The sequence below is a fragment of the Lepidochelys kempii genome, chromosome 6 (genome assembly GCF_965140265.1).
Source record: "Lepidochelys kempii isolate rLepKem1 chromosome 6, rLepKem1.hap2, whole genome shotgun sequence".
In the NCBI taxonomy this organism is placed as follows: domain Eukaryota; kingdom Metazoa; phylum Chordata; order Testudines; family Cheloniidae; genus Lepidochelys; species Lepidochelys kempii.
In genome coordinates, this window is record NC_133261.1 from 62,080,236 (window position 1) to 62,108,196 (window position 27,961).

At 44.6% G+C, this 27,961-nt stretch overlaps 2 protein-coding genes across 8 annotated transcripts in view; both read right to left on the reverse strand.

Annotated features, from left to right (window-relative positions):
• Positions 1-88: 88 nt before the first annotated feature.
• RAPSN (receptor associated protein of the synapse) lies at positions 89-17,887 on the reverse strand. Its single transcript, XM_073348320.1, has 9 exons — positions 16,865-17,887; positions 15,224-15,473; positions 12,063-12,401; positions 10,468-10,626; positions 9,991-10,089; positions 9,755-9,877; positions 2,766-2,819; positions 1,757-1,956; positions 89-1,158 (listed from the first exon to the last, which is right to left on the reverse strand). Exons 2-9 carry the CDS (start codon positions 15,437-15,439, stop codon positions 1,086-1,088), a joined length of 1,263 nt encoding a protein of 420 aa, XP_073204421.1. The 5' UTR covers positions 15,440-15,473; positions 16,865-17,887; the 3' UTR covers positions 89-1,085.
• Positions 17,888-22,065: 4,178 nt separating this feature from the next.
• The window catches only part of CELF1 (CUGBP Elav-like family member 1), a 105,512-nt gene continuing 99,616 nt past the window's right edge, over positions 22,066-27,961 (reverse strand). For all 7 annotated transcript variants that reach the window (XM_073348323.1, XM_073348325.1, XM_073348322.1 and 4 more), the window contains one exon: positions 22,066-24,996. The gene's annotated coding sequence lies outside the window, so the exon portion shown is untranslated. The remainder of the gene's footprint in view (positions 24,997-27,961) is intronic.

A 27,961-nucleotide genomic window follows, 5' to 3' on the forward strand; every position in this document is an offset into this window, starting at 1 on the left:
AGTCGCTCGTGTGGCCCCTCCCCCCGGGCACGAGCAGAGCCAGCCGGGCGTGAGTGCAAAGACTTTATTTGCAAATACAAACAGGTGGGTGTAAATATAGCGCGTGCGCGGCCCTCAGGCGCTTGGGCTGGGCTGGGCACACACGAATCCTGCTCTGCCCCGCAGGGGCCTGCCCAGCGACACCGCCGGGCGGGCCACGTGCCCCTGGCAGCAGCCGAGCACCTTGAAAGTAGCCGCTGTTTAGGAAGACACCTTGTTTGCACAGAGCTCCGGGGGTAGCGTACACAGAGTCTTGCGGCCTTAGAGGGAGGGTATTGCATTAGCACAAAGAGGGGGATTCAGGCCTCAGCAGAGGGCATCCTGAAGACAGTAAGGCACTGAGGAAAGAGGAAGACATGATGGCACAGGACACCATCAGTCATGCCTTGGGTCTGTTCTCTCTTTAATACAGATTTCTGAATTAAATCCATTTTCCAAAAACTGGGTAGTGAGAGTAAATTGCTAGGAGGGATCCACTATAATGCAGGAGTAGGATCTAAATCCTGTTGCTGAAGAAAGAGAGCCCAGAGAGTAGACTGGCTGCATTTCCAGCTGTGCATACTGAGAATGGGGCTGCTGCTCTAACACGGACAAGGGTGCTGGGCTACATCTACCCAGGACCACTGGCCAGTCCCCAGCCTCAGTTCTCACGAGGGGCAAAAATAAAAGCACCAAAGAAAGGCAAGTAAAGACAATAACTAGCCCTGGTGGAGCTGACTGAATAGGAGCAAAAACAGGGTGTGAACTGGCACTGGAGAAAGTGTCAGGCAAGTCCTAGAACAGGCATGATAGAGTGTGAAACTGGCTCTAGAGAGGTGGTTCCAGAGGGACTCCAAGATGACTGCTACTTCAGAACACAGGTAAAATGTCAGGTTAGAGTAAAAGCTCAAGGTGCACTTGTTGCATCCTGTGCAGGAGACCTCTCCACCTGCAAATTAGGGTCCTCCTTTCAGGCTGTGCACGCTGAATGATTTTCCAGGGTTCTGTCTTCTGGCCTCTGCTGCAAGTTGGAATATGAGCTCTCTCAAAATGACTGATTCAGCACGTCACACGAATCCTGGCTTCATTGATGAACGACGGCAGTTGGGGCAGCCACGAGTCCCATTGGTCTGGAGGCATCTGCAACAGGAAGTGGTCATTTCTCACAGTGCAAGTCTACAGAGAGAAGTGCAGGGGGTTCTGATTCACAGACCTGGACTCCTATCCCAGAGGTGGGGAAGGAAGTGGCTTAGGGACTCACTACACAAATCACCTTAGATGGGTTCATACCTCTACTCTCCATTCCTACAGTGAGACTTAGGGAGTCCTATGTGCTATTACTTCCAACAGTCAAGGACGGGGAAGCTAAACAGATCATTAAACTTTTTTTTTCTTCTTAGTAACGTTAAAGATTAGATGGTGGGTGACTCTTTGTAGAGGAGTCATTGATTTTGTATAAACAATGGCAGGACACTGTGAGGAAGTATGCTCTGTATTTAAGTGATTTGCATATTCAGACTGCAGAGAACAGTTCTACTCTGGACCCTAATAAAGCTTTTCTATTACTCTTGTCCCTTCACAGATCTCTCTCTAGCCCCAGCCCTCTCCCATAAATCCCTGCTGAACTCCTGCCTTAACCTATTCCCCCTGCAGGAATCCCTCTCTAACCATCTACCTCATCTCCCCACCTCCATTCCTCTCATGTCCCCCACTCTGCCCTATCCCTGGTGCTCATTACTTTAAATGGAAGAAATGGGAGCAAGGCAGCGCCTGGAGCTGGCTGTTCTTCTCCCCAATGGACTCTCCACACATGCCGCAGTACAGCTCCATCTCCTCTACACACTCGTGGAACTTCACCACATGGTCACGAAGTTCCCGTTGCTGTCCCTTTGTGCGATAGATTCCTTCACCCAGGCAGTGAAGCTTCAGCAGGCCAAGCTGTGCACAGAGGCATGAGAGAGAGGATGAGGCAAGGTGAAGGAGGACCAATAGCATGGGGAGAGCACTAGAAGGAAGAGGTCTTCTCCAGCCCCACCAGCCATCTGGGATACACATGAGCCTCACCACAGAAAACGCAAACTTGCCCAGGGGTCAGGGTTTATCTTATGAGCATCTAGAGGCCCTCCCATCTATCCTTATCCTTTTGTCCCAATGTGCCACTAAAGGGGAACCCAGGTTTGCTGCGCTCCAACCATTCTGCATCTTTTCATAGAGCTGGTTTTCCTAGGCACCTGCATGCCCATAAGTCACCTCTTCACTTCCCTCTAGCTCCTAGCTAGTATGCAATGTGTGCACTGTGCTCAGCATATACTAGCAGAGTATCCCAGAGGCTGGCTGGCCGGCCAGTAAATTAATGCCATGTAGCTATTTGTCAGGGAAAGGATCCTTAGTCCTCCACTTCTCCTCACTGCTGCTGTTTTCCTGTTTAACATTTTGGCTTCCTCTCCTTCCCACTTGTTTAACCCACTCTGGCTCCCCACTAAACTTTCTAAGGGTCTCTCAGTTGCCATCATCCACCCCCCATGCTCAGAATGCTCCCCAGCTACTGGCTCATACCTGAATTAAAAACAAACTCAGAATGGTTCACATTCTACACTTAAGACTCTCAGCATGAGCCTCAAGGACCTATTGGTTAACATGGGCTTACGGAGGATAACGGAGCAATGTGAGGCTGGAAGATAGAGTGGACACTTAAATCCCTATTAGAGGGCTCTGGACACTGGTGGAGGGGAGCTGTGAACTCTTACCTTGTTCCCCAGTCCCTCTGCCAGCTCTTCTGCCTTCTCAATGCCTTCCAGTGCCTGTAAAAGAGAAAACAGAGACCCCACATATCAGCAGATGGCCACTTCTTTTGCCAACTATTCAGCACCAGCTCTGCATGGTGAGGGACCTGCTGGGAATTGAAAGGCTAAGGAACAAGGAAGTAATGGTATTAGGGTTAATAAAACATTCCTACACTCCACTCCAGTAGAAGCAAGAAATCTGTGGTGGGATGTGCACACTCACAGTGTGGCCTCATAAAGCTCAGTGAACTGCCTGCTCACTGAAGGGTCATAGGGATGCAACAGGGACATTCCTATCCGAGATGCACATTGAATGGGAAGTCAGAGTGCAGGCTTGACAGAGACTGGTGTTTCCAAAGGGAGTGGTTATAGAACTAATTAAATTCCAAGGCAGTAAATCACTAGGGCTGGGCTTAAGCATAAGCAAAACAACTAGCTGCTGCTAAGTGCACCAAAGATACTCTCTCCTTCCCCATCCGCCTCCCCAGTCTTTGGGCCATTTCAGTCTCTACTTCCACTTGGACAAGAGAGGCAAGAACAAGGACCAGCATTGCTAACAGCACCCATGGCTCCCAACCAACTTGTCCTACCTCTGCTGCCCATGACCCCTGTGCTGGGGTATAGGAAGGAGCTGTTTCCCTGGCCTTGCCAGCCTGAAAGGAAGTAGCATCGTTCTAGCAGTCGCTATTCTGAGTGAGTCTTTACAGCTCCCCTATCCCTCAGAACAAGAAATAATCAATGCTGATAACTAGCCTCTGCCATCCAGGGTTATTGAGCAACCGACTTCAGGGTTTCAGCTGGCAGTATGGGAGAAGGGGTTTCCCATTAAACAGGATTGTATAATTAGGTTTATTATGGGATTTCTACCTTCCTAGAAAGCATTGGGCATTGATTGCTTTGGGAGCTGGAATAACAGACTCAGTGGACTTTTGGCTTATTCCAGTGTGATGGTGGAGTTAGCAGGAACTGATGGAGATGGACAAAATAATGAAGGGTGTAGTGAAGTTGCTTCCTCATCTCTGTTGCATTCCACAAGGAGAACAGAGGGGTCATTCAATGAAATTAATAGCTGATTAATTTAGAAATTATAAAAGGAGAGATTTCACTGACAGCCCTAGTGAGTGGGGAACTCCTGGCTGCAGGGGCCAGAAAGCCTAATACCACACAGGATTTTAAAAAAATAATTGACTTATTGAACCTAGATTCTGTGCCAAACTAACTAAAATCACTCACCTTTCTTCTGCAGCACAAAACAGGCAGAAAGCCATCTTAACCAGCTGGTTGGGGATTCCCTCAGTGTAGGGGGAAACACCAAGTGCCACTGGTCCTACACCCCATACCATATACTCCAGCCGTTGCAGTTGGGCAAGTTTGGTGGGGGTAGGAACAAGAGTGGGGGGACATGGTTGCAGTTCTTTGGAGATCCCTAGCTAGCAGAATGGTCTTTTGGGGGCTGTTAGCAGCCAGCACAAATTAGTCTTAAGACAATTTAGAGCAGCCTTAAGTATCAGAGGGGTAGTCGTGTTAGTCTGTATCCACAAAAACAACAAGGAGGCCGGTGGCACCGTAAACACTAACAGATTTATTTGGGCATAAGCTTTCATGGGTAAAAACCCCACTTCTTCCATGAATCCGAAGAAGTGGATTTTTTACCGACAAAAGCTTATGCCCAAATAAATCTGTCTTTAAGATGTCACCGGACTCCTCATTGTCTAAATTGTCTTGTAAATGTAAAGCCTACTTTGGCTCCTGTCTCATCACCTGTACTCAGCACAACTTGGCCACAGCTGAGGATTCAGATTATAGGCAGAGCTGGTAGCATCACATGTTATTAAGGTTGCCAGACACTTCCCATTACAATTCCCTTTTTTCATATATTTCTAACTTTGCCAAACTTTAACAGTGTAGGCTGAAGTTTTCCATGCTGGGTGTCTGCCTCAGGCAGACTTTATTAGAAAAATATGAGCCAAAATGATTCTGCCATTTCTGAAAATGAGGGTAGGGAAAAAATAGATTGTTTTGACCACGTTAAATTCTGGTGATCTCTTATTGTAAAAGCTCTAGTGCCCCCATTCTTTCAAGTAGGGTGTGATGCTGTATGGAATATGGGAGACCATTTATAATATTATTGATACCAATATTATAAAATTGCAAGGAATCTGACCAGGTATGCCATGTAATATATCTGCAAAAATGTTATCATTTTCCAAATATTATAGTCTTGTTTATATGTTTGTATCACCTTTGTATTGTGAGTTATAGATATGTATGGTATATCTGTATTTCCAAACTTGTGCTGTGTTTCTGGGTGACACGCCCAGACAGATTGGCATCAGCACTGCCTAGCCTGTTTGATGGCCCATCAAGGGTCATCAGCTGTACAATGAACCCACTGAAGGGAGCCAGGGGATACACCTTATGAGTAAGCAAGGCATGTAGGGGCAGGCCTGTGGACAGAGAACTCTAAGGCTTTGTCTACACTACACAGCTTTTAGCGACATAGCTGTGTTGCTAAAAGTCAGGCAGCATAAACGCTGTTTGTCCACACTTTTGCAGACAAAATACTTCCATCCCCTTCGAGCAGGGTTTGCGTTGTCAACAGGAAAGTGCTCCTACGGACATTGAGCTGTTTACACTGCCACTTGCGGCAAAACTTTGTCTTTTGGGGTGTATGTGTGCACGCGCGCACGTGTGTGTTTAAGCACTTGTGACAGACAAAAGTTGTGTTGTTCAATTGGTAGTATAGACAATTGGTCTACACTGGACTTTCATTGGTAAAACTTTTGTCATTCAGGAACGCCCGAACGCCAAAAGTTTTACCAACGAAAAGCGCTGGTGCGAAGAGCGCTTTGTCCACTGACAAAGCTACCAATGCTTGTTCGGGGTGGAAGTTTGTCATCGTCGGGAAAGCTCTCTCCTGCTGACAAAGAGCAGCTACACTTAGCACCTTTTAGTGGCACAGCTGTGTTGCTAAAAGGTGCATAGTGTAGACATAGCAAAAGGCTTTCCCATGCCACATGCTATGAAGCTTGTGTTTGGGATACAGAAAGTACAAGCTACATCACAAAAGAATATAAAAGGCAGCTGCATTATCTTCATTCCTGCTTCTTACCTCTGGAGTACATTTCCACAAACTGAAGCTCTGAACAAAGGATTGAATGACCCATCCAAGCTGTGGATATGTTCCAGAGGGACTTTCAAGCCAGCAAACGCACGAATATTGCTAAGAATCTGATATATGGACTTTGAAGTCTCTGTGTGTATCTGAATGCTTTATCATTTAACAACTCTCTTCCTGTTCTCTCTCTTTTCTTTATAATAAACCTTTAGTTTTAGACACTAAAGGATTGGCTGGCAGTGTGGTATTTTGGGTAAGATGCAAACTAATATTGACATGGTAACATGTCCCTTTGGGGTCAGAAGAACATTTTGTGTATGTGAGCAGAATTTTTAAAATATCTTCTCACTATATTGGACCTATGTGCTGATTGGGAACCAGAGAACTAGAATGCAGTAATGGGGCTGTGTGATTTCTTTTTTAGCTTCTTGATAACCAGTGTAGGGGGTCAGAAGTACAGTTTGTGACCGGTTGATGAATTTAACTTCCATGTTGACCACCAGTTTTGGGAGTATCTTCTCTCCCTTTTGCAGCCTGCTCTGACCTTGGCATTTTCAGTGATTGCTGCCCCAGGCACGGGTCACATAGGGAACTGAAAGTTTGCATGGTGTGATAGCTTTCTATGTACCTTTTGCCATCCTCCTGAAAATCCACTCAAATTTGGCCACACTATAAGCCTTTGAAAAATTGCAGTTTGCGCACACTCAGTAGACTTTACATTTTTAGCAGCTTAAGTCCCCCAAAATTCCATCCACACTGGGCATGCTCCAGCCCAGGGCTGAGCAGGACATTCCCTGCAATAGAAGCTCTGTGCTGCGGCAGGCCATGTGTGGTACAGATCAAAGCACCTGAACTGAGAACATGTCTCTCCTGTGCTCTCAATGCCCACCTTTGCTGGGAAATGGCAGTGTGGAGGTGGAAGCTGCCTGATTTTAATATAGAGGGGCAAGCGAAAGGGCAATGGATTGGGGCAACGAATATGGTGGGGTGGTGGCAGAAAATGAGATTGAAGGGTGTCAAGAGGGAAGGAGGGAAACAGGCTGGGAGGAAGGGAGAATGAGACTGGCTGAGCACGGATAGTGCGACTGAGAACTAGTGGGGTGAGGGAAGGAGGTGAGTGGAGAAGTGACATCATTAATGAGAAGTCAAGATAAAGAGCAGAATTAGGAATGGTTGGTCAGAGAGACTGGCAAAAGGAATGGGGGATGACATTGATTAGACAAGAATCCCAGGGAGAGTGATTGAGACTGGGAGTCAGTGAGGGAAGGGGCAACTGGAGGCTAGTGCGGTGGAGAGATCGATCTGGTAAGGAGCCTGGAGCAAGGAACTGGGATCGGCTGGGCAAGGAAACTGGGATCAGGAGCGTGGAGGGGTGAAATTGGAACTTGCTGGGGAGGGAGACTGGCATGAGAAGTCTGAGGGTTAGAGACTGGGAATGTCTAGGTTGGACAAACACCTGTCAGGGATGGTCTAGGTTTACTGGATCCTGCCTCAGTGCAAGGAGCAGGACTTGATGACTTCTCGAGGTCCCGTCCAGCCCTACATTTTTATGATTTTATGATTCCTGAGTCTCACCATTCCTCTGCTGTCTGTGAAACTCACTAGCAAAATGCCTCACCCCCCTCTATGCTGATCCACATAGAGGATGGCATCCTACTACTGCTGTCAGTATTCCATTAGTTCAAGTGGCAGAGGGTCTGTGTGTGATGTTCCAACCTGCTGATGAACCATGCTGGGTGGCAATAAGATGCCACATGATGGAATTTGGATTTTTTTTCAGTTAGGAAATTATACACAAAAAAGTACATTGCAACCTTACTAATGTTGTTTTAAAGTCAAGCACTCATAAATTAGAAAATGCCACAATTAAGATTGTCTGTGCAATCTTAATTCAGCCCCCTTTTGCGTATGTATTACAATATAGTCGTTGATTACATGATCACATACTACTTTCTCCACAGAATCCTTGGCTTACTCAGTGCACAGGGTGGGGATGAATCAGGGTTGGGTAGTGAAGGAGGTTGTAGTCTGTAGGATCCCTGCTTCATTTGTTTCAGAAGTTGGAAGGTGCACAGTGAACGAAGCAGGGGGTTGTAGGAAGAGAAAGGAGGGTCTTATGGTTACAGCAGTTGAAAGCTGCCCTAAGGAATTGGATTGTATCCCTGCTTCTTCCAGAGTTCCTATGTGATCACTTCAACCAAACTTCTTACATATTTTGTCACTAGTTGCATGATCTTCATTTTCTGAGTGCCTGACTTCAGATCCTGAGGTCTAAGTTGCAAAAGTGCTGCGTGCTCACAACTGGAACTGAAGTCAATGAGAGCTGTGCTTTGAACATATGAAGTGCTATATAATGCTAAGTATGCTAAAAAATTAGGTCTTGGATAACTCAGATGGAGCACCCAAAATTAATGGATACTTTTACTTTAATCTCTCTGTGCTTCAGTTCACCATCTGTAAAATGGTGGTAATAATCCCCCCTCGTTTCACAGGAGTTGTGAAAATAAGTTAGTTAATGTTTGTGAAGCACTCAGATACTGTAGTGATTAACATCACAGAAAAGTGCAGAAGGAAATTAATAATTCTGTCTTCAGAGCAGGTTTTAGATGGTGTGCAATAAATAAGGTCTAGGGCCAAACAGTGAACAATGAGGAGAAACAAAATACTGAATAGTTGCCCATTAAGTGAGCTCCCTCCTTTCTGTGGACTGACTGAGGCAGCAGTCCTGTAGAAAAAATACGTAATTTACAATTAAAAACTATCATAATGCATATGGGGTTTGAATTAAGGTTGTACAGGCAATCTTGATTCTGACATTTCCAAACCTTTGAGTGCTTCACTTTGCAACCTTAATATTCTTCTTTTAATGTAATTTTTGTGTGTGTAATTGTATTATTTTAAAAGAACTAACATGCTGTGTACATAGTGAAAACAAATATCCTCATGGGTCTGTACAGCGTAATCTCCTGCCCATTCCCACTTCTTTGTTTGGTACCATCTCTCCCTGTTCCATGCTATATTTTATCTACCCCAGAATCTAAGCTTCTCTAGTCAGCTCTGTGTCATATGTTTGTCTGTAAAGCACTGGATGTACCTATTGGGCTGTATAAATAATACCACACTCACTAATACTAATTATACAGCTAAGAGAGTCAATCAGATTTGCATCAGAGTATAAGATAGGAGGCAGGAAGTGACCCCTCTTCCCATTCCTTTCATTGTAGTTATCTCTGTGCAATATGTGTTTTCTTGTGAAGCATCTGGTACTGGCCACGTGACTTTGTAGACCATGGATCTGATTCAGTATGAATGTACTCAATTTATGACAGCTTCCCAACTTCCCAAGCATCAGGGCTGGAGCACCCCCGGGGAAAAATTAGTGGTGCTCTGCACCCACCGGCAGCCAAACTCCCCCCACACTTCACCTCCTCTTCCCCTGAGCGCGCTGCATCCCCCGCTCGTCCACCTATTTCCCAGCTTCCTGCCTGGCCGCTGCCAAACAGCTGTTTGGTGGCGTGCTTGGAGGGAGGGAGAGGAGCAGGAAGATGGCACACTCGGGGGAGGAGGCGGGGCCAGGGCAGGAATTTGGGGAAGGAGTCAGAATAGGGGCAGGGAGCGGGACAGTGCAGGGTTGAGCACCCTCCGGCGGAAGCAGAAGTCAGCACCTGTGTTCCCAAGTTGGATTATGTAGAGAAATATCAGTAGTCAAGTACCAGATCCTGTGTGTAGAATAGAGGAGCATGGGACTCTGCTCTACACAGGTGTGTACAGTTCGGAATGAGGTTGTCTATTTCAGAGAGGGCACCAGTTTCCTCAGGAATGGCTTATGACTGACCTTGTCTAGCTCCTTCTGGATCACCCAACACTTGGCCACTCCCAGCAGTACCTGGATCTGTCCCAGGCGGTTTCCAATCTCTGTCATGATGCTCATGGAGGAATCATAGCGAGGAAAGGCTGTCTGCAGCATGAGATAGATAGTGAGACACATTTAGCTGTGTCCAGTCCTGGTGTTCTCTTTCCATATCTCCTTTCCATCCCCGACTCCTCCCTTCAGTCTCCCCTTGCTCCCACCTGTATGTCTGCTCGGCTACGGTGGATATCAGCAAAGCAGAGTAGGCACAGTGCCTGCAGTGGCCGGTCCCCATGCTGCAGAGCAATCTTCATTGACTCCTGAAAGAAAACACCTCCAGTAGGTACAAGAACCTTCCCCAGGCCCAGCTGGGATTGAAGCCCTCACAACACCCCAGCCTGCCTCAACGGCCAGCTTCAGAGAAGTGACACACCCTTGGGGAAGAAAGCCTCAACAACAGTTGTGCAACGCATATTTCCAGCAGAGGACATCCCTGGCATACAGCTCCTGAGAACAGCTTTGGCTAATGAAACCATGGATGTGCTTTATTTATGGGTGGGAGGCAGAAGCGGTATCTGGGGAACCAGCTGAATGTTGCTGTATCTCTGTACCCCCTAATCCTGACCTGCAGAGACCTCTCCCCTACTCCAGCATCTCTCTGCCATGTTTGGCCCAGTATCTCTACCTCCACCTTGTACCTCACAGCATTCCATAGCATCTGCCAGGTGCCCCAGCTTCCGATAGGCCACTGCCATGTGGTACTGGCTCATTGCTCGGTACTTCAAACTCCAGCCCTTTCCATAATCATTCACCAATTCAGCTGCTTTACATGGGAAGAACAAGGCTTTCTCATAGTCCTGGAAGGCAAAGAGACAAGCAGAAGGACAGAAATAAGTTAGAGAGTTAGACTGCCCCTGCAGTAATAGGACCCTCCAGCATTTCAAAATAAACGTGTATCCAGCTAGGGAAGCTAGAATTGCCACATGGTAGACTCCATTTTCCCCAGCACATGTCCCTAGCAGGTCCAGAACTTAAATTATATGCTGGGGTGCTTACATGGTCCGCTCAGGGTGACATCCATAAGGAAAGAACTCTGCTTCTCATTAGAGAGATGATTTACCCTCCTTATGGCCAAAGCCTGGTTCAGAGCCACCTGTACCTTTACCTGCTCCTCCATCATCTCAGCCTTCTACATTCTTACAGAGCCTTACAACTTCAGAATGTTTTCCACCCAATTAACCCTCACATTCTACACCAGGTGGGTCAGAATCTCTCTTGGGTCTGGTTGGTTATGGCAGTAAATGGGGGGGAGGGGGAGAGAATCAGGGCTTTGTCACAGCCTTTTTTTTCTCTTTTTTTTTTAAAGGAAAGATCATGGCATCCAATATCTTAATAATTTTGTTTATTTTAGGAAATTATGAGAAGTCAAATAAATCTCCTTTCTTTAACGATAAAAATAGTGTAAAATCATCATCATATTTAACTAACAATATAAAACCACTTAAAAGTGACCTGCAAAAGATTAAAACACAAACCAACCCTACCCTTGTGCCATTTTTTTCATTCTTTGTGATGTGTAAAGGAGATCAAAGGTTTTTTTTAAATTTTTCCTGCTTGATTTTTACCTTAGAAATATCAGGGATAGTTTTCATTTCTCTGGTTTTGTTGGAGGACCAGTGGGAGATACATTTGTTTGTTTTATCATGAGTTCATAAGACCTCAGTTGGTGGCCAACCAGGGTGACAGAAACCAAGACTTTGTATGGAAAAACCCTAATAATTATTTTGTCATAGAACTCATAGCTACAACAAACGCTGGCCTTAGTCACTATACTTATTTTATGGAAACTGAGGCACAGAAGGGGTAGGAGACTTGACCGAAGTCACATGGTGAGTTGGTGGCAGAGCTAAGGATAGAACCCAGGCCCAGGAGTCGACTCCCGGTCCCATGCCTAGACCACACCACATCTCTGTGGCTGTCCAGGTTCTAGAGCTGTGTGCGCTGTACACCAAAGAATCACACTTTCTACCTTTGGGATGCTGTGTAAATGCCCTCTATTGATCCTCTTGACTTAAGCCTCAAGCAGAATAGTCATTAGTGGCATTAGGAGCAGAGAGTTAAAACCTTCCCAGAACAACCCTCTCTCCCTCGAACTCCATGAACTACTTTCTGTATCCAAGATATAGGGTGAATCCCTGCCCACCCTGGTTCTTTCCTGTATCCAAGATAGGGGGAAATTTTCCCACTGTTACTTCCCATCCCCCAGGTCACCAGCAGAGCTATCTGTCCGCACCTTGATCTGTGTGTAGAAACTCCCCAAGCTGCAGCAGACGCGACATTCCAGCATCTTGTCGTCATTGTTGTGTGCATAGCGCAGGGCTTTCTCGAAACACTCCAATGCCTTCTGAAAGATGCTGAGGCCCAGGAAGGCATTGCCCATACTGAGGCTCACCTGACCATTCAGTTGCAGGCTCACAGTGGTGCCCTGCATGTTCAGGCATGTCTTACAGTAAGAGATGGTTTTCTGGAATTCACAGAGTTTCTCGTTGCTCCGAGCCAGGTTCAGGTAGCTCTCCATAAGGTAGTCAGGGTCCTCTAGCTCCCGAGCTGTGTCAATCTGCACAACTGCAAACTTTCAGCAGAGAAGAGAGTGTTTATAGAGGGTCTCTCTGTAGGAATAAAGCCTGTGCTTCCTCGGGAATTGTACCCTGCACAGGAGAAGTTACATAGCCTGTGGTCAGGACAAAAGAGTCCAACAAGATAGCATTGATTGATAAAATACCCAAGTGGGCAGGCCATGAGGTGGGTTAGACAGCATATAAGTAGACAGGAGAAACCTCTCTCTGTATTCCCTACCTTTGGCAGAGAGAAGAGATCTGGGTTGGAAATTGCTGGAAAGAGCTGCCAAATGGTCATGGAAAGAGGCATCAGCAGGAGAAAGACATTTCTGCACTGTACAGCTCAGCTTTTCCTACACTACTCCTCCATTCCTTATCCCCATACACCTCAGCACCTCCCAGAATTAACTCTGAGGAGGATTTAAGATTTTATCAAATATTCTGCAAAACAATAGAAATGACTTCTATCAAGATTCCTTCACCCATTCATTCTATACTTCTATTGAAAAGCAATCCAATTTGTCTGACAAGGTTTGCTCTTTATAAATGACTTGTTCATTGCATATGGTTCAGTTACCCTAGTCTAAGTCTCTTTAGACTGCAAAGTATTCAGGGCAGGGAATGTCTTCTTCTGTGTCTTGTGATGAACAAAGCACAATATATGGGCTGAATTAATAATTGCAATACTAGTTGCTTAGTATCTTCTCTCTGTGTTTGTTTCATTATTTTATTAGGGATTAAAGGTAGATTTACTGGATGATAATTCTCAAGGGTCACTTTTCTTTTCCGCTTTGAAGATTGGAACCACACTTATTTTTTTCTAGTCCTCTAGAACTTTCCCCGTTCTCCATGAAGTTTCAAAAATAATTGTCAGTGTTCTGGTTGTCCACTAATTCCCTTATGCCCTGGGGAAGTGTGCTATGTGGACTCAGGGTCTTGTATAAGTTCAAAGTGTTCCTTTACCTGATTTTTACAAGCTCTTCCTTGCTTCCTAATTGTCCAAGCCTCTTTTCTTTCATTTGCCCCTTAAATACCTTTTCCCCCAAACGAAGTTAAGCATCACAGCCCTTTTAAACTTTCATGCCTCTTCTCATTCATTCGTATACCTTCTTATTTGTTCCCCCATATATCTGTAAAAAGTCCCCTTACATCCTCTTTAATCCCTTGGCTAGTATGAACTGTTCTGCTTTATTGAAGTCATGCTCTTTTCTCTGTGTTACAAGGATCTTGGAGAAATTTCAAGTACAATGACCCTGTTTTCTATTTTCTTTCCAGGTTATCAGTGTGGTTTTGATTCTATCTAGTTTTCCTTTACCTGTCTCATTTGTTCCCAGACACCTCGAAACATTCTCTTCACACACCCATACCTTATCTCCTCTCCTCATTGCCCTAGTCTTTCTCCTCCCCTATCACCCTGCAACTCCTGCCACCTATCCCATCTCCTCTCAGAGCATCCCACTTGTCTTCACATACATCCTAACTGCTTCTCACCCCCTTTTCTCCTTTCCCCCTAGTATTTGCTATGAGGATAGGACTCTCAACACACCCAATACTTTACTAATTGGAAGTGGCACTCAAGTTGCTTCAAATGGTGCCACGTAAAGCACTTGAATTAGAAGAGTTTATAAACAATCATCAGCATGGAGAAAAATATCCTCTGATCCCAGATACAAACTCAGGGTCTGGCACCCAAGAAACGTCAAGGACTAGCACAGCAAGACCCCTTTTCAGGCCTGCATTGTTTCTTACCTTGGAGTACCAGAAATGTCTCCTGTGTTGTCTCCCAGATCCTTGACTCCTCCTTCCAAATACTCTCTGCTGATCCAGATGCACCCAGCCCTTCTTCAGAGCCCTGCACTGGCTTCTCTACACTCACCACATCAAATTAAAGCTCTAGTCTTCACCTTCAAGGCTCTGCACAGTTTAGCTTCAAGCCTCTCTCTGCTCTTCTGTTTTCCTCAAGCCACACAGATGCCCCTTTGGGTCCTTCTCACCCTCCGTGCTGCCCACAACACTGGGAACCCCCTCCCTGATCTTATATCCCAGGCCTCCATCTGCTCCTCATCCAACATCCTCCTGAAACACACCTCTTCCAAAAAGCCTATTAATTTTTCCTCTCTCTTAGCCTGACTTCCCATCTTTCACAACTAGAGAAGTGTGAACAAGTATGTTAGACTAAGCTCATCACATCAGTGACTGTGTTTGAACAGCAATGTTTCCTGGATGTTTGAACAGTGCTGAAAACTTTGTGGGAATTGCTGCAATACACATAATTATAATAAAATCCAGTAATAGAAAATCTATTTAAGATATCAAAAATTGTGGAGGTAGCCAGATAGATACTAACCCCACTGAAACACATCACTACTTGTCCTACATCATCCCCTTTGAATTTTTTTGTACTCATTGTGGGCAATTTTGGGAGAGACTTCACCTCCAAAATAGCATGTGAAGTGCCCAGCTTCAACGTTTGTGAAAAATAACTAAGAATCTCCAAAGTTAAATGCTTTGGGCTAGTACTCCAAAATTTCTTAAGGATCAGCACTACAGGCCAGCAATCTGAGAAAACCTGGGGACTGGGTCCTTAAGAATCTTTGGGGCCCAGAACTAGGAAGCAGGAATGCAGAGTGACACTGTAAGGACCCCAAGAATTAGACCCATAAATCAGCACTGCCACTTGTCCCAACTGGTGAAGGCAGCACATTGTATTCATCAAATGTCTTATGCACTTTGCTCCAAGATAGATGTAAACCATGCTTTTACAGTATAATCCCCAGCTGCTCCCTGTTGTGGGTATGATACACAGTGACATGCATTCAACTTGGGATCACTTTACCTTTAGCATATCCTTGTATCTGCCCATTTCCGAATGAGCAGTGATGAGGCAGCCCAAAACCCGAAACCTGCCAGCAGGATCCATGGTCTTTTCCAATACCCTCATCCAGACTTGCAGGGCCTTTTCTGTCTGGTTAGACTGGTAGAGCTGGAGTCCTTTCTCTATCTGCTGCTTCGTCTGGTCCTGACCCATCTCCTTTGCACCAAAAAGCCTCATATACTAACCTTTTGGGACAGCAGCAGCAAGGAGCCTGAGAGAGAACATAGAGACTGTCCTAAAGCAGGAGAGTGGATTTCATATTCTAGAGGGTTGGGGCCATAAAACCCTCAGACGCTTCAGGATGCAGGAATGTCAGCAGGAGATGGTGAATAGGGGGCTGAAAAGCCTTTAAGGCAGCATCCCAAATCCACTAGGCAAACATCTCATGTACTGATGCCCCATCAGAACATTCTGCAGCCCAACCCCACGAACAAAGAGGAAGGAAAGAAGAAAAGTGCAACAGGGAGAGAGAAAAAAATCGCAAGTGGCTGGAGTGAAATTCAATCGGAATGGCCACTCCTGGGCTCCCCCTCCCTATTGGCTACAGCTGTGCCTGCCAGTCCTGTCATGTGGCTTCACAGGAATGTCAGTCAGTCTTAGTAATGCCAAGGTCACAGTGAGCCAACTGCTCCCACGTCCTGTCCGCCCCAGCATGCAACATATATAAATACCCCAGAGAGAGACAATCAGCTGCAGTGATAGGGATGTCTCAGTAATCTTTCTCCCCTCTCCCATCACTGGGCACTTCGAAGTCTCTCTGGAGATTTAGTACTCCTGCTTTTCTTATTGGTACCCATCATCTTGGAGTGTGAGACTCTCAGTATCATAAGGCACAGATGCAGACACTTCCCCAGATGCTTTTGGTGACTGGGATCTTAAAGTGGCAGTTGCTATCTTTTCCCTTCAAGTCCTCATGACAAGGTTCAGGAATAACCAGGCTGTCAGAAGCCTTAACTCTTGGTGACCTGGATCTATAGGTAGATGGGGTATCAACAGTCTTACCCCTTGAAGTTCTGAGAGACCATAATCCGAAAGTAGATGGGGCAGTATGTACATAGGAGTTTTCAGAGTCCTGGTCTGAAGCTGGTTTTAAGGCTTGCTCCACCATGGGAGCCTGAACTTTATCTCCGTGTTCTTACAAGGTCTGCTTTTAAATGAAGTACAGATTGTACACTTTGAGGAAATATGGGTATCCTCCAGACACTCATCGAGTGTGTTATTAACTGGGATAGATTCCTGGCAGGAAAGACATTTAAAGCCTAGAGATCACAGAGTATCCCAGAAATTAAGAGTCTAAAGTGACCCTGCAAACAAGGAAAAAAACAGAAGTAGAAAGGAACTATTTACAAACTATAAACTAACTATTTAACAACACTGAAGGACCCAGGAGAAGCAGGCACACTAGAGGCAGTTGACAAGGAACTGAGGGTGGTTCACCCCTGCAGCCCTGTTATATCCTTGGTACAGGGTATGAGGATGTGTAGAGTGCATGCGTGCGCTGAACAGGCACCGCTACCAAAAATCTCCAATCAAAGGTGCAGAAGCAAATACACACCTGAAGTAGAGTACCAATGGGGACACTACTCAAAGAACTTCACCTACCAAGTGAGAGAAACTGCATCCTGTATCCTTGACTTGCTATCGGTTTGTTGTGATGGATCATCTTGCACTCCAAAATGTAGGATTCCTTCACCTTCTTAGGAATCAGAATTTTACTGGACAGAATTTTACTGGGCTAGTGAGAGGCAGCTTTGAAACCCTTTCCTATAGAACTCCTAAAAAGGACAGGAATGGAAATTAGATCAGTTCTTTTAGGAATCAAGTTTTTAAACACAAGGGACATATCTCTTCTGATCAGCTGCACCTTAGTGCCTTGATCTAGGAAGTCCCTGAATAGTCTGTTCCCTTTCACTAGAAGAGAGGGATCCTGAATTTGGCAGGCCAACAATTGCTAGGTCATGGGCTCTTCTCTCAACCAGATGGCCTGTCATAGATGGGGTTCCTAATCTGACGGAGCCTTCTTGTGCAGCATCATGTCAGAAAGTGGACATTAGCATTCACTCATACACCAGATTGCAGAATACAGATCAGGATATAGGAGCCATGTCCTGCAGAGAGGGAATACATTGAGGCTCTGTGTTGTTAATTAGACATTTTTCAAAGAGCCCCACCCTTCTTTTTATCGAGAGCATTCTTAGAGGAGATAAAGACTTTCAGTGGGGGAGAATTGGCTGGGGCCCCTTTAGGGGTGAGCCCGAGGGTGAGTCCCGTTTAGGGAGTTTATATAACCCATCTGTGGTGTTCAGATCATTGTATTTGCCATCTTGTTTCTCCCAGATGGAATGCACTGGAGGAACCTCCAGGGTCAGTTATTTTTTGTCAAAGTCCAAATTTCTTGGTCAAAGGTATTGTCTAGGTCCAGTCTCCAGAGAAAATAATAAAAAATACCCCCCAACAATAATGATAATAAGTAAATGAAAATATTTAAGCGTCCGGTGGTCCAGATTTGGCCCATGGTCTGCCTATTGACTACTCCTGCTCCATCCTATGTGGCTTTTGTATGCTTAGAGACTACTATAGAAAAAGCTAAGGTAGACAGAACAACTGTTCTTCCTCAAAAAGAAAAGGAGGACTTGTGGCACCTTGGAGACTAACAAATTTATTTGAGCATAAGCTTTTGTGAGCTACAGCTCACTTTATCGGATGTGGAAAATACAGTGGGGAGATTTATATACACAGAGAACATGAAACAATGGGTGTTACCATACACACTGTAACGAGAGTGATCAGGTAAGGTGAGCTATTACCAGCAGGAAGTTGTTCTTGTCAACTGCTGGAAATGGCCCACCTTGATAATCACTACAAAAGGTTCCCCCCCCCCCCACTCTCCTGCTGGTAATAGCTCACCTTACCTGATCACTCTCCTTACAGTGTGTATGGTAACACCCATTGTTTCATGTTCTCTGTGTATATAAATCTCCCCACTGTATTTTCCACTGAATGCATCCGATGAAGTGAGCTGTAGCTCACGAAAGCTTATGCTTAAATAAATGTGTTAGTCTCTAAGGTGCCGCAAGTATTCCTTTTCTTTTTGCGGATACAGACTAACACGGCTGCTACTCTGAAACCTGTTCCTCCTCAGGCACAGATGGCTAGGAAGGGGTTAAATAAAAGGGCTTTGACAGCCTGAAACTCTCACTCACATTTCCCCCTTAGTATTCTGTATAGCTGCCTTAGATTCTGGGGCATCTATGTAAGATTCTGGGGTGGGAGAATGGCCCTTCCTCATAGTGCTTCTGTATATGATCCTCTTAGAAAAAAATATGCCTGAGGCCTTTTGAGGGGAAAAAATCTCTTCAGATTCCTGGATCTGGAGACGCAGCTAGTTCTGGGATGGGGCAAGGCTGCAGGCTTCACCCACTGGATAGGGGCATCAGGATAACAGCCACCCAAGTGAAAGCAAGATCGTTATTTTCTCTGCTAGAGCAGATGCCCTGTAAAATTTCACTCCACAGACTAAGAGTCACTGATTCAGCAGAGCTGCTCCTTGCTGCTTTTGGACCACCGTACTCGGGCACTTCTCCCCCATTAGTAACCATTGCTTTGATGTTCCTGTGAGGAAGACGGGGAGGCTGTGGAATACTTTGCCCCCTCTAACAAAGATAAGTCCCTGGCTGCAGTAGGGACAGAGCTGTCCTACATTTGTGGCCATAAACCTGGTACCTTTTTAGCTTTGGGTTGGACTCTGTTCTGCTGAAAGCCAGAGCCTCACAGACCCAGTTGCAGCAACTGGCCCAGCAGCTAAGGAATTGGGGGAAAAGTACCAGGAAATGTGCTGAGCTGACTGCCTGGTCAAACTGAGAAGAGTCACCATCAAGCTCAACCTGGTGAACTGAGGAAGACATACACATACTCACACGCAACTTACCACCTTGAAGCCAGTGTGTCATAGCTGAGGGCAGGCAGATAGGTGGAACCACCTTGGTCTCTTAGAGCCTTACCATCCAGGGTTTCTCTGAGAAACTAAAGACTTGTATGGTCATTACCAACTTGCTTCTTTCTTCCACGCCCAAAAAGAATCCATACACATCTGCCTTACCACACCCTCACAGTCCACCTGCTTAGCTGCCCACTGCTCCTTAGGCACCAGTTCATCCTCCCTCATTACACATACCCACTTTTATGCTCGTTGCCTTCACACTTTGTGCTCCGCCAATTGTATACAGTGCAATTGAATATGAGATAGTCTTAAATGTTTTTCATTTACAACTATGCATGAGGCTACATGTTGTAACGCAGAGCAGAATTTGGGCCTTAGTGTGTAAATTGGTTAAGGGATTTCTTAGAGCATGAGAGGGGGACTAGCTTGTTAACTTGTCTCCAGTCTGCTAGCATTCTGCCCTCTCTGCTACTCCTGATGCTGAGGTAAACCTGTGGGTCTGGTGGGCAAAGAAGGGATCAGGAAACTTCAAATAAAAGTGAAGTAGCTTGAGGTACAGGTGACTGCTATAAAAGGAGCAGGAGAGAATTGCTCTCACTCTCTGGAGATGAAAAAGGAAACAAGCAGTGCGTGGGGAGGACAATCAAGAGAATGCAGGACCTGCCTCCCTATGTCTAACATCTGGGTTGAATCTACAGGCTCCAGGCTTTTTATGTAGATGTTAAAGTTTACAAGAGTCATGTGAAACAGCCAGATGATTATCAGAGATTGAAACATAGGCTGTTATCTTTAGCTTAGAGGCTGCTGAAAGGTGGTGTTCTGTGTAAAGCAGACACAGCCCCTTCTACGCATAGGGTTCTAATCTGAGTTTCCACAACCTGCTACTGACAACGGTTGTTTGGGATTTGCCCTGCACAGGCATAATCTACTTTGCTGTGTAATCAGGAATCTTTCATCTCACATGAAGAGATGAGTTTCCTGATTCAGCTCCTCCTCCTAGTTTCCACCCTCACTCCCACCTCTAAGTTTGTCTCCCTAGCCTCCCTTCTAAACAGTTGCTAATTAACTGCACGTATGTTAGTGCATCACACAACAGGTGGCACAGCATCTTGCTCTATGATTGGCAGGCTGCACTGGATGGAACACAGGACTGAATTATCTAATGCTCACGGCTGCTGTCAGATTTACAGTCGTTATAGGAAGTACTGGGTGAAGTGGAGTAGGCCAAAAGAGAGGAAGGACACATTGGAAATGGAGTGTGCTCCCCTACCCCAAGATTGTGACAGTTTGAGTAAGGGACTTACATATGAGTCAGCAGAAGGAGGAGAGGTGAAATTATTTTTGAATTTTAGAAGTCTTTTAAAAAGACTACAAAGATACTCACTTGCTGGGTTTAAACTTCCACAGTACTTTCCCCAAGATTTAGGGATATTAATGTTAATATCCTGGCCAGATTCTAATTGAATCACATTCAGTCTACCCAAACCCCTCCTTCTTACACAACAGATTTCACTCCAAAGCATTTCACAGTGCTTCACAAGCAGAGAACTTCACACACCACTGAAACAGTGGAGAGTAACGCTACCAAATAGGTTAGGACAGGAAGTGAATCATACTGTATTCAGTTGAAGCAGCCAGAGAAATTTAGGGAAGGAGAATATATTTTAAATCAGTGGTTTTCAAACCATGGGTCATGACCTGGGACTGGGTTGCGGAATGGGAGGGACTGGGTCATGGGAACTCTGGTCAGCACCACCGACTGGGCCGTTAAAAGTTCCGTCAGCGGTGCTGCCCGGCTAAGGCAGGCTAGTCTCTACTTGTTCTGACATTGCGCTGTGCCCCGGAAGTGGCCAGCAACAGGTCTGGCTCCTAGGCAGGGGAGAAGGGGGCCACAGGACTCCATGTGCTGCCCCCACCCTGAGCACCAGTTCCCCACTCCCATTGGCCTGTTCCCCAGCCCAGAGCCCTGACCCCCTCCCACACTCCAACCCCAAACCCATGCCCCGAGCCCCCTCCCACATCCTGAACCCCTCATTCCCGGCCCCACTCCATAGCCCTCTCCCCATCCCTCTGCCCCAGCCCTGAGCCACTCCCAAACCCCTAACCCCTCATCCCCAGCTTCGTTGGGTCATGGACATCAACAATTTTCTTCAACTGGGTCGCCAGAAAAAGAGTTTGAAAACCACTGCTATAAATAACCTCTGTCTCCTGCTAAATATTATTTGGGTAAACACCTCTCCTCTACAGAAAAATGCCTCCCGTGTGTGTGTGCAGGAAATGCTGTGCACCATCCCTCTGTGAGCAGCCAGCTGTTCACCTTTTGGTGTGTGTTAGGGGCCCCAGGACCCTGTATCCCAGTTTAGAGAGACAGCTGTATGTATGAGGAGTCCTGGAACACTGCACCATGGGTCAAGGCCCAATCGTGCTCCCACTGAGTTAACAGTTTTGCCAGCATGGGGGAGAAAGGGTAAAATTCAAGGGAACATAGGAGAGCTCCCAGGAGAAGAGAGAGAATGAGAAGGACCAAGAGAAAGAAAAGCATCACTTTAAGTTAGTGAATCAAGAAATATTCAGAAAAAAATAATACAGAAGAAGAGAAACTGGAGGGCAAGATAAAAGGATAATAAACACTTGCCAACATCTATTCACAGTAATAGATTCTCACAGTGGTGAAACCAACAGCTATTTTATGTACCCAGAGAGAGTGGCATATCATGAACATTTTGTCATACATTGCCTGGCTAAGAAATTGGAAGGTATTCCTCCATGCCCCTTTCAATCCCAGGTGGCAGAGCCCCCTCTCCTCACCTGCACCCATTTGTAGAGTAAGAGATTGAGATTCAACACAGAAATGACACAAACAGACTCTTCTCAAACAGTTTAATAGCAAATAAACAAAGGAAGGTACCACACTTGGCATATACAAAATGACTTGTTGGTGTGTCTGTGCAATTAAAACAGCTTTAAGTTCCCCATCGGGACAAAAAGAAAAAAAAAATACACACAAAGGAAGAAAATTCCTTTAACACATACTCGCTCGTTCCAAACTTGTAACAAATCTTTTCATGTTTAAATCCACTACACAAACTCTGCGATCAGATCAGAAAAGCAACATGTGCTCCTCTGCTTTTAAACCTTTAAAGTAAAATCCATAATTTTCTACAGAGTACAACACAATTTCACACAAGAAGACATTTTGTTTTGCAAATCAAAACAAGAAAAGGAACAGCTCAAACAAGGTAAAGAAAAGCATTTCTACAACTGAATCACGACTTTGAGTTGATTAAATCCTGTTACTGCAGAACAGACTCTACATTTGGTCATAGTGGCAAATTGTTTTCTTGTCACATTGTGAATCACTTTACATTGTTTTCTAGTAGAAAAGGCAAAAAACTGTACAAAACCCCTAGTGTTAAATACAATGTTTGTACCAATAAAAAAGCCCACAGGTTTGTCTCCAAAATGTAAATTTTCTTTTTTAAATTATTCACAAAAAGCAGCCAAAAATCAGAAAGGCAGCTGCTGCTCCACTGTCTCAAATCCATTAAAACCACCACAGAACAATTAAAACAACCAAAGGGAGAAAAGGAAGGAAAGGAAAGGAACATCCAACGTTTGGCATTTTGGTTTTCTCCAGAGATTTTTCCACAGGTTTCCCCAGAGTTCCTCATGGAACTGAATGCACATTGTATAGAAATGTATTGGCAAAATTACTCAATACACTGGGGAGGTCTCAGAGCCCCAAATGACAGATGGCCTGATACATTCAGACTGTGGGGCTAACAGCAGCCATCTCAAAATCCTATCTCAAAATGAGTCTCTACCTTCTTCTCATACAGCCTCGTCCCCCAAGTCCCAGATCTATAAATCACAGCCAAAAATAAATGTACTGAGAAGTAGTGAAATCCGCAGACAACTCTGGGATGGGAAAGAATAAATCGTCTCATTCCCTTTTCACCACCCCAAGCACAGGGTAACCTACACAGCCAGGAGATCAGTCTCACATCCTTTGCTCTTTCTAACCTCTCTCCCCCTAGGATTTTACCTCATATTCTTTTCCCACACTAGGGTCCTTCACCAACTCACCTCCCTTAGTGACTAGGGTCTCGCCGTAGCCACAGTCTTGCAGGTGCTTCCAAGTGCCAGTTTCTAGCCATGCAGTCTCACAGCAGATGGTTTGCAGGGCTAGGGGAAGCCAGCTGCCCTTAGAATAGTAACCTGTCCTGCAGGGCAGGAACAGAAACTGCTTGACTCTTTACCCAATTAAAGACTAAACAAAAACAAAAACAAAACAAAAAAACACCCCACCTCTATAGAGATTCCCCAGCTAAGGCCCCTGAGAAGAGGACCTGGGGTTGGTACCCTGTTCAGGTAACAGCGTAAGAAGCTGTTGTATTGTGCTTGTCATTTGGGGTAAGAGCCAGCAATTGCATGACCAGGCTTACAAAGGCCTTCTCTGGGATAGTCTGAACACTCTATTGCCAGTGCTAACCTAGAGCCACTAAGCCTCCCTCCACCATCTCATTGACAGTTTTAAACTGGGGCTGAACCTCACAAAAATTTTGCCCCAAATTACATAAAATAAAATTTAAGAATGTATGAAGGGAGCCCCAGTTCCCTGGAATTTTAGAAGCAGAATTACTGCAAATATCCCCCAACTTACCTGCTTCCCATCTATCCTGGTCTACCAAAATGCCTACTAAAAACAATGCAACAAACCCTACTCCTGGGAGCCTCTGACAGTTATGGAGATGGAACAAGGCCCAGATGCTGTGTCAGGCAGACAGTCTAAGTGCACAGGTAGATGCCTCAGGTGGCATCTGATCAGAAATTTGTCACACCAAAAAATACCAATTTAAAAGGATACCTTTGAAACCCAGTAAATTGCTCAGTTTTTGCACAAACTATAGAAAACAGAGAGGTGAAGGTGATATATTCAAGGGTGTGAAGAAAACAGCAGGAAACATGCACTATCTGAGTTTGGAAGAATAAAACTAAAACAATCACATTTTGCTGAGGAGATTGTAGTTACAAAAACAAAACAAAACAAGCATGCTGGAGTTTAACAAAATACAACATCAACTTGGATCAAATTTTCACTGCAGACAAAGGCTGATAACTACACAGGAAAGGAAAAAACAGTAAGTGCCAGGGCAAAAATGCCACTACAATCAGGAGAAAATATAGTTCAAGTGTTTTGTGCTGATGCCACTCAAGTCAGAGTTTGAACTCATAAAAATACATGCTATCTCCTCAAGCACAGAAACCATTTCAGCAAAATGTGACCAGAAGCCTCCTGAAAGTCTAAGTCGCATCAATCAATTGACTTTTTTCTTCAGAATTTTGTTTTTAAAACTAAGCACACAGAAAAAACTAAGCCGAGAAAGTGACTGGCTGTATGTTCACAGAAATACAAATACTCCACGAGGTATGCTAGCAAGGCTGCTCTGAAGACAAATTACAAAGAATCAGAATCACAAAATCAAGTGGTTATCTTACGAAGTTCTAGAAAAATAGAATTTTTTTTTATATTCAAATGCAAGTTTAAATATTCTCCTTCAGCAGTCTTTCTAGCAAAACCAATTTGGCAGCACAAACACAAAAAAAAACAAACAAAAAAAAAACCAAAGAAAGAAACAAACATAATAAAAATACACATCAGCATCAAAGGTCAACACAAGGTCAAAGGTGAGAGTTCAAGCATCAGAGAAGCTGAAGAGACAAGGATTTGGACGATGTACTTGAACGCCACATCGACATGCTTTAGGCACAACGATGAACAAACGGCAGGAATCTAGAAAAAAACAAACCAGAAAGAGGGAGACCCACTGAGTTACACAGAGCAGTACATCCAAACAAGGAGAGAGAGAACAGGAATGGGCACTGTACAATGAGACCTCTTGGGGAGGGGAGTTGACAGGGAGGGCAGCACATGCCAACGATGGACAAGTAAAAGTCAAGGTACATGGAGGACACCAAGTAAACATCAAAATGCCAGAAATAAAATGGAAGCAAAGGCCTGGATTTCCCTTTGGACACTGGTTTTGTGGGACTGTTGCGCATTCACCTTTGCCCCATGCCCAGTGTCCCTGCTAGCTCTGCTTGTGAGAAAGACAACAGAGCAAGCCCCACCCCAGGAGCCCACCTCCAAAGATACAGCTCCAGGATTAACACCCACTCACAGAAATTCAGACAGCAAGAGACAGGACAGAGGACACGGGGGTGGTTCACAGGTGATTTGACAGTTGAGACCTTTTTATGTCTTATCAAGGGAAATGCTTAGGCAGTGGTAGCCCAGGAAATCCATGCTCTTTGCTTCAGCTCCAGTCCCTTCCCATCCCTTAGGAACCCACAAAGTGGGAGAGTTGGTTGATTTTAGAACCAAATGAAAAGACTGTACAAGACAAATAAGCGGAACCAAAAACCCCACACAATACAGAAGAATTCCTTAAGACTTGTCCTAGCTGAGCCCTTTTCACACAGTTATACCTGGGCAGAAATTTTCCTTTCCCAACCCTTTCAATAGAAAGCCCCCTGCACTCTGATTTGTGAGAAAGGGATTCTGGGCACTGAGAAACTCTACAGTCACTGTTGCCAGTTTGGAAAACTGGAAGATATTTTGTCTGAACCTTTCTTGAGCAGACTTTTCAGATCTGATGGGATCCCTACCAAGGGACGCTAACAGCTTTGCTGTCTTCTCTTGGCTACCAAACTGCAAAAGCCTTTTAGAGGGAATGTGGAAAGTAGAGGAGAAAGGGAGGTATCTTTTAGGATTCCACTTTACACCCAGTTGTGGTGTCATGTCCTTCAGTCTCTCAAAACTGCTTAAGCGTTGCTGGTGAGTGATGTGAAGCTTTCAGTATCCCTGTGAGTGAACCTGATGATTCCACAGCACTTGCAGCTAGCTTGAGGAGCTGAAGGACCCTCCTCTGAATAATGGGGCAACAAAAACATGTTGCCACAGGCTGGCTAGCACTGGTGGTTTGGGTTTTCTCCCCATGCTTACCCTTCCGGAGACAGAACTGAGCAAGGAGACTGAGTGAAACCTCAGCTAGCAAGAGACACTGCAACATTAAACATTATTTCTATAGTTCTAGCTTTTTTTAGGTGCTTGGCAAACAGCTACAAGGACCAGGTCCCTGTCCCAAAGAGCTTACAATCCAGAAAGGCAAAGTATCAGTGGAGAAATGGGGCATGGGAAAGAACAAAAGCTAAGGTTTCAAATGACATTTAGCAGACATCATAGGAATTCCTAGTGTGGTTTTGTCCTTTTTTTTGGTAGATATTTTCAAATGTCTTCTCTGCCAACAATTTTGAGGGAAAGACTGATTCATTAGAGGCCTTTTGGAAGAAGTGTCTAAAGGAGAGATTTGGATGAAATACTGGAGGGGTGGCAGGTTGGGGCAAAACACATAATGACATAAAGAAAGGGAGACAGTTATTTCTGTGTCCTTGTTTCTCTCTCACATTAGTGATCGATAACATAATACTGAAATTTTTCTGCATTCCATATTTTATACTTTGTAACATTTCCGCTTAGTGATCCACAACATCCTTATATTTGTTTACATCAGGAAAATCCAAATGTACACTGTGACCATCTGCGCTCTTGATTTGTAATTTTTTTGCTGTGACATTGTTCAGGTGAAATAGTCATGTAAAAAAGGTGTTTCACTGAGCTGTTTTTAGATTGCTGCTGATTTTTGGTTTTATTTCAGGAGGAAGTCAATGGGTTCACAAGTATGCAGAATTCCCTCTCCTCTTCTATACAGCTATCAACAAATGGAATTGCCTGAGTTAATTCTGCCTTGCACATAGGCCAGTTTCCAGTATACATTTTACTGTCTAGATTAAGGGGTTTTTATTTAAGGATTTAATTGCCTGGTTGGAATTTCCCATGGTGATAATTGTATTTTCCAGATAGATTTAACTTGTTTGATCTATTATCTCATCATTAAAACATAAAAGATATTTCCAACAATTGTTTCGGACTCTTTTGGAAAGTTCTAAGCCTAAGCAAAATGAGGGTTGATTTTAATGCATATTTATCAAAAGCATTTTCTAATAAATGCAAGCTCTGCATGCTGGTAAGATAACTAAGCTGTAAGAAGACATCTAATTTTAGACTCTTATTTAGGTGCTGAAGAATCTAATCAGAGTAGTCTTGCTACAGCTGTAGATATTAAACAGTATCAGGCTAAGATCAATTACAGCCTTACCTAATTCTTTGCTTTTAATATGGAATGCCAAGTAGAATCCAATGTCTTCTGAAGTCTGCAAAGCAGGCAAAGACTTCCCCCTTGTTTCTATGATGCAGATTATTTACAAGGATCTGCAGAGTACACCTGCAGTCTGGAGTTCTGTGGTTCAACAGAAATCATACTGGATTTTGTTGTAGAATCTCTTTGGAAAATCCAGATTCTTTAGATTATGAGCATACAAAATACTTTGCCCATCTGGCTACTTAAGCAAATCCTTCTGTAGTTATTTGAACAGAGTCAACTCTTATGCCAATATCAATGTAACATTAAGACATTTCAGAGAAGTGCATTGATTATAACCAACTTAAGTATTTTGAGATAGCTTCCAATATTTAAGTATTTCAGAATGGGTCAAGTCTGTCCCAAATAATTTTGCCAGTTTCAATTACGTAAATTCTTTTCTTCTCCCTTCCAGTCTCAGCTTTAATAATCTTTGGTAGCATACAAAGTTTTTGTTCTGGGGACAGTTTCTCATTTGGATTATTTCTAAAGAGTAGT

Bases quoted from the DNA above. Each gene is read 5' to 3' on its own strand.
- RAPSN (XM_073348320.1), bottom strand. From the start codon at position 15,439: ATGAGGCTTTTTGGTGCAAAGGAGATGGGTCAGGACCAGACGAAGCAG. The intron at 9,878-9,990 runs GTGGGAGCAAGG...CTCATGCTGCAG, and splicing joins GTAGCCGAGCAGACATACAG to ACAGCCTTTCCTCGCTATGA. The intron at 1,957-2,765 runs GTAAGAGTTCAC...CTCTGTGCACAG, and splicing joins CAGAGGGACTGGGGAACAAG to CTTGGCCTGCTGAAGCTTCA.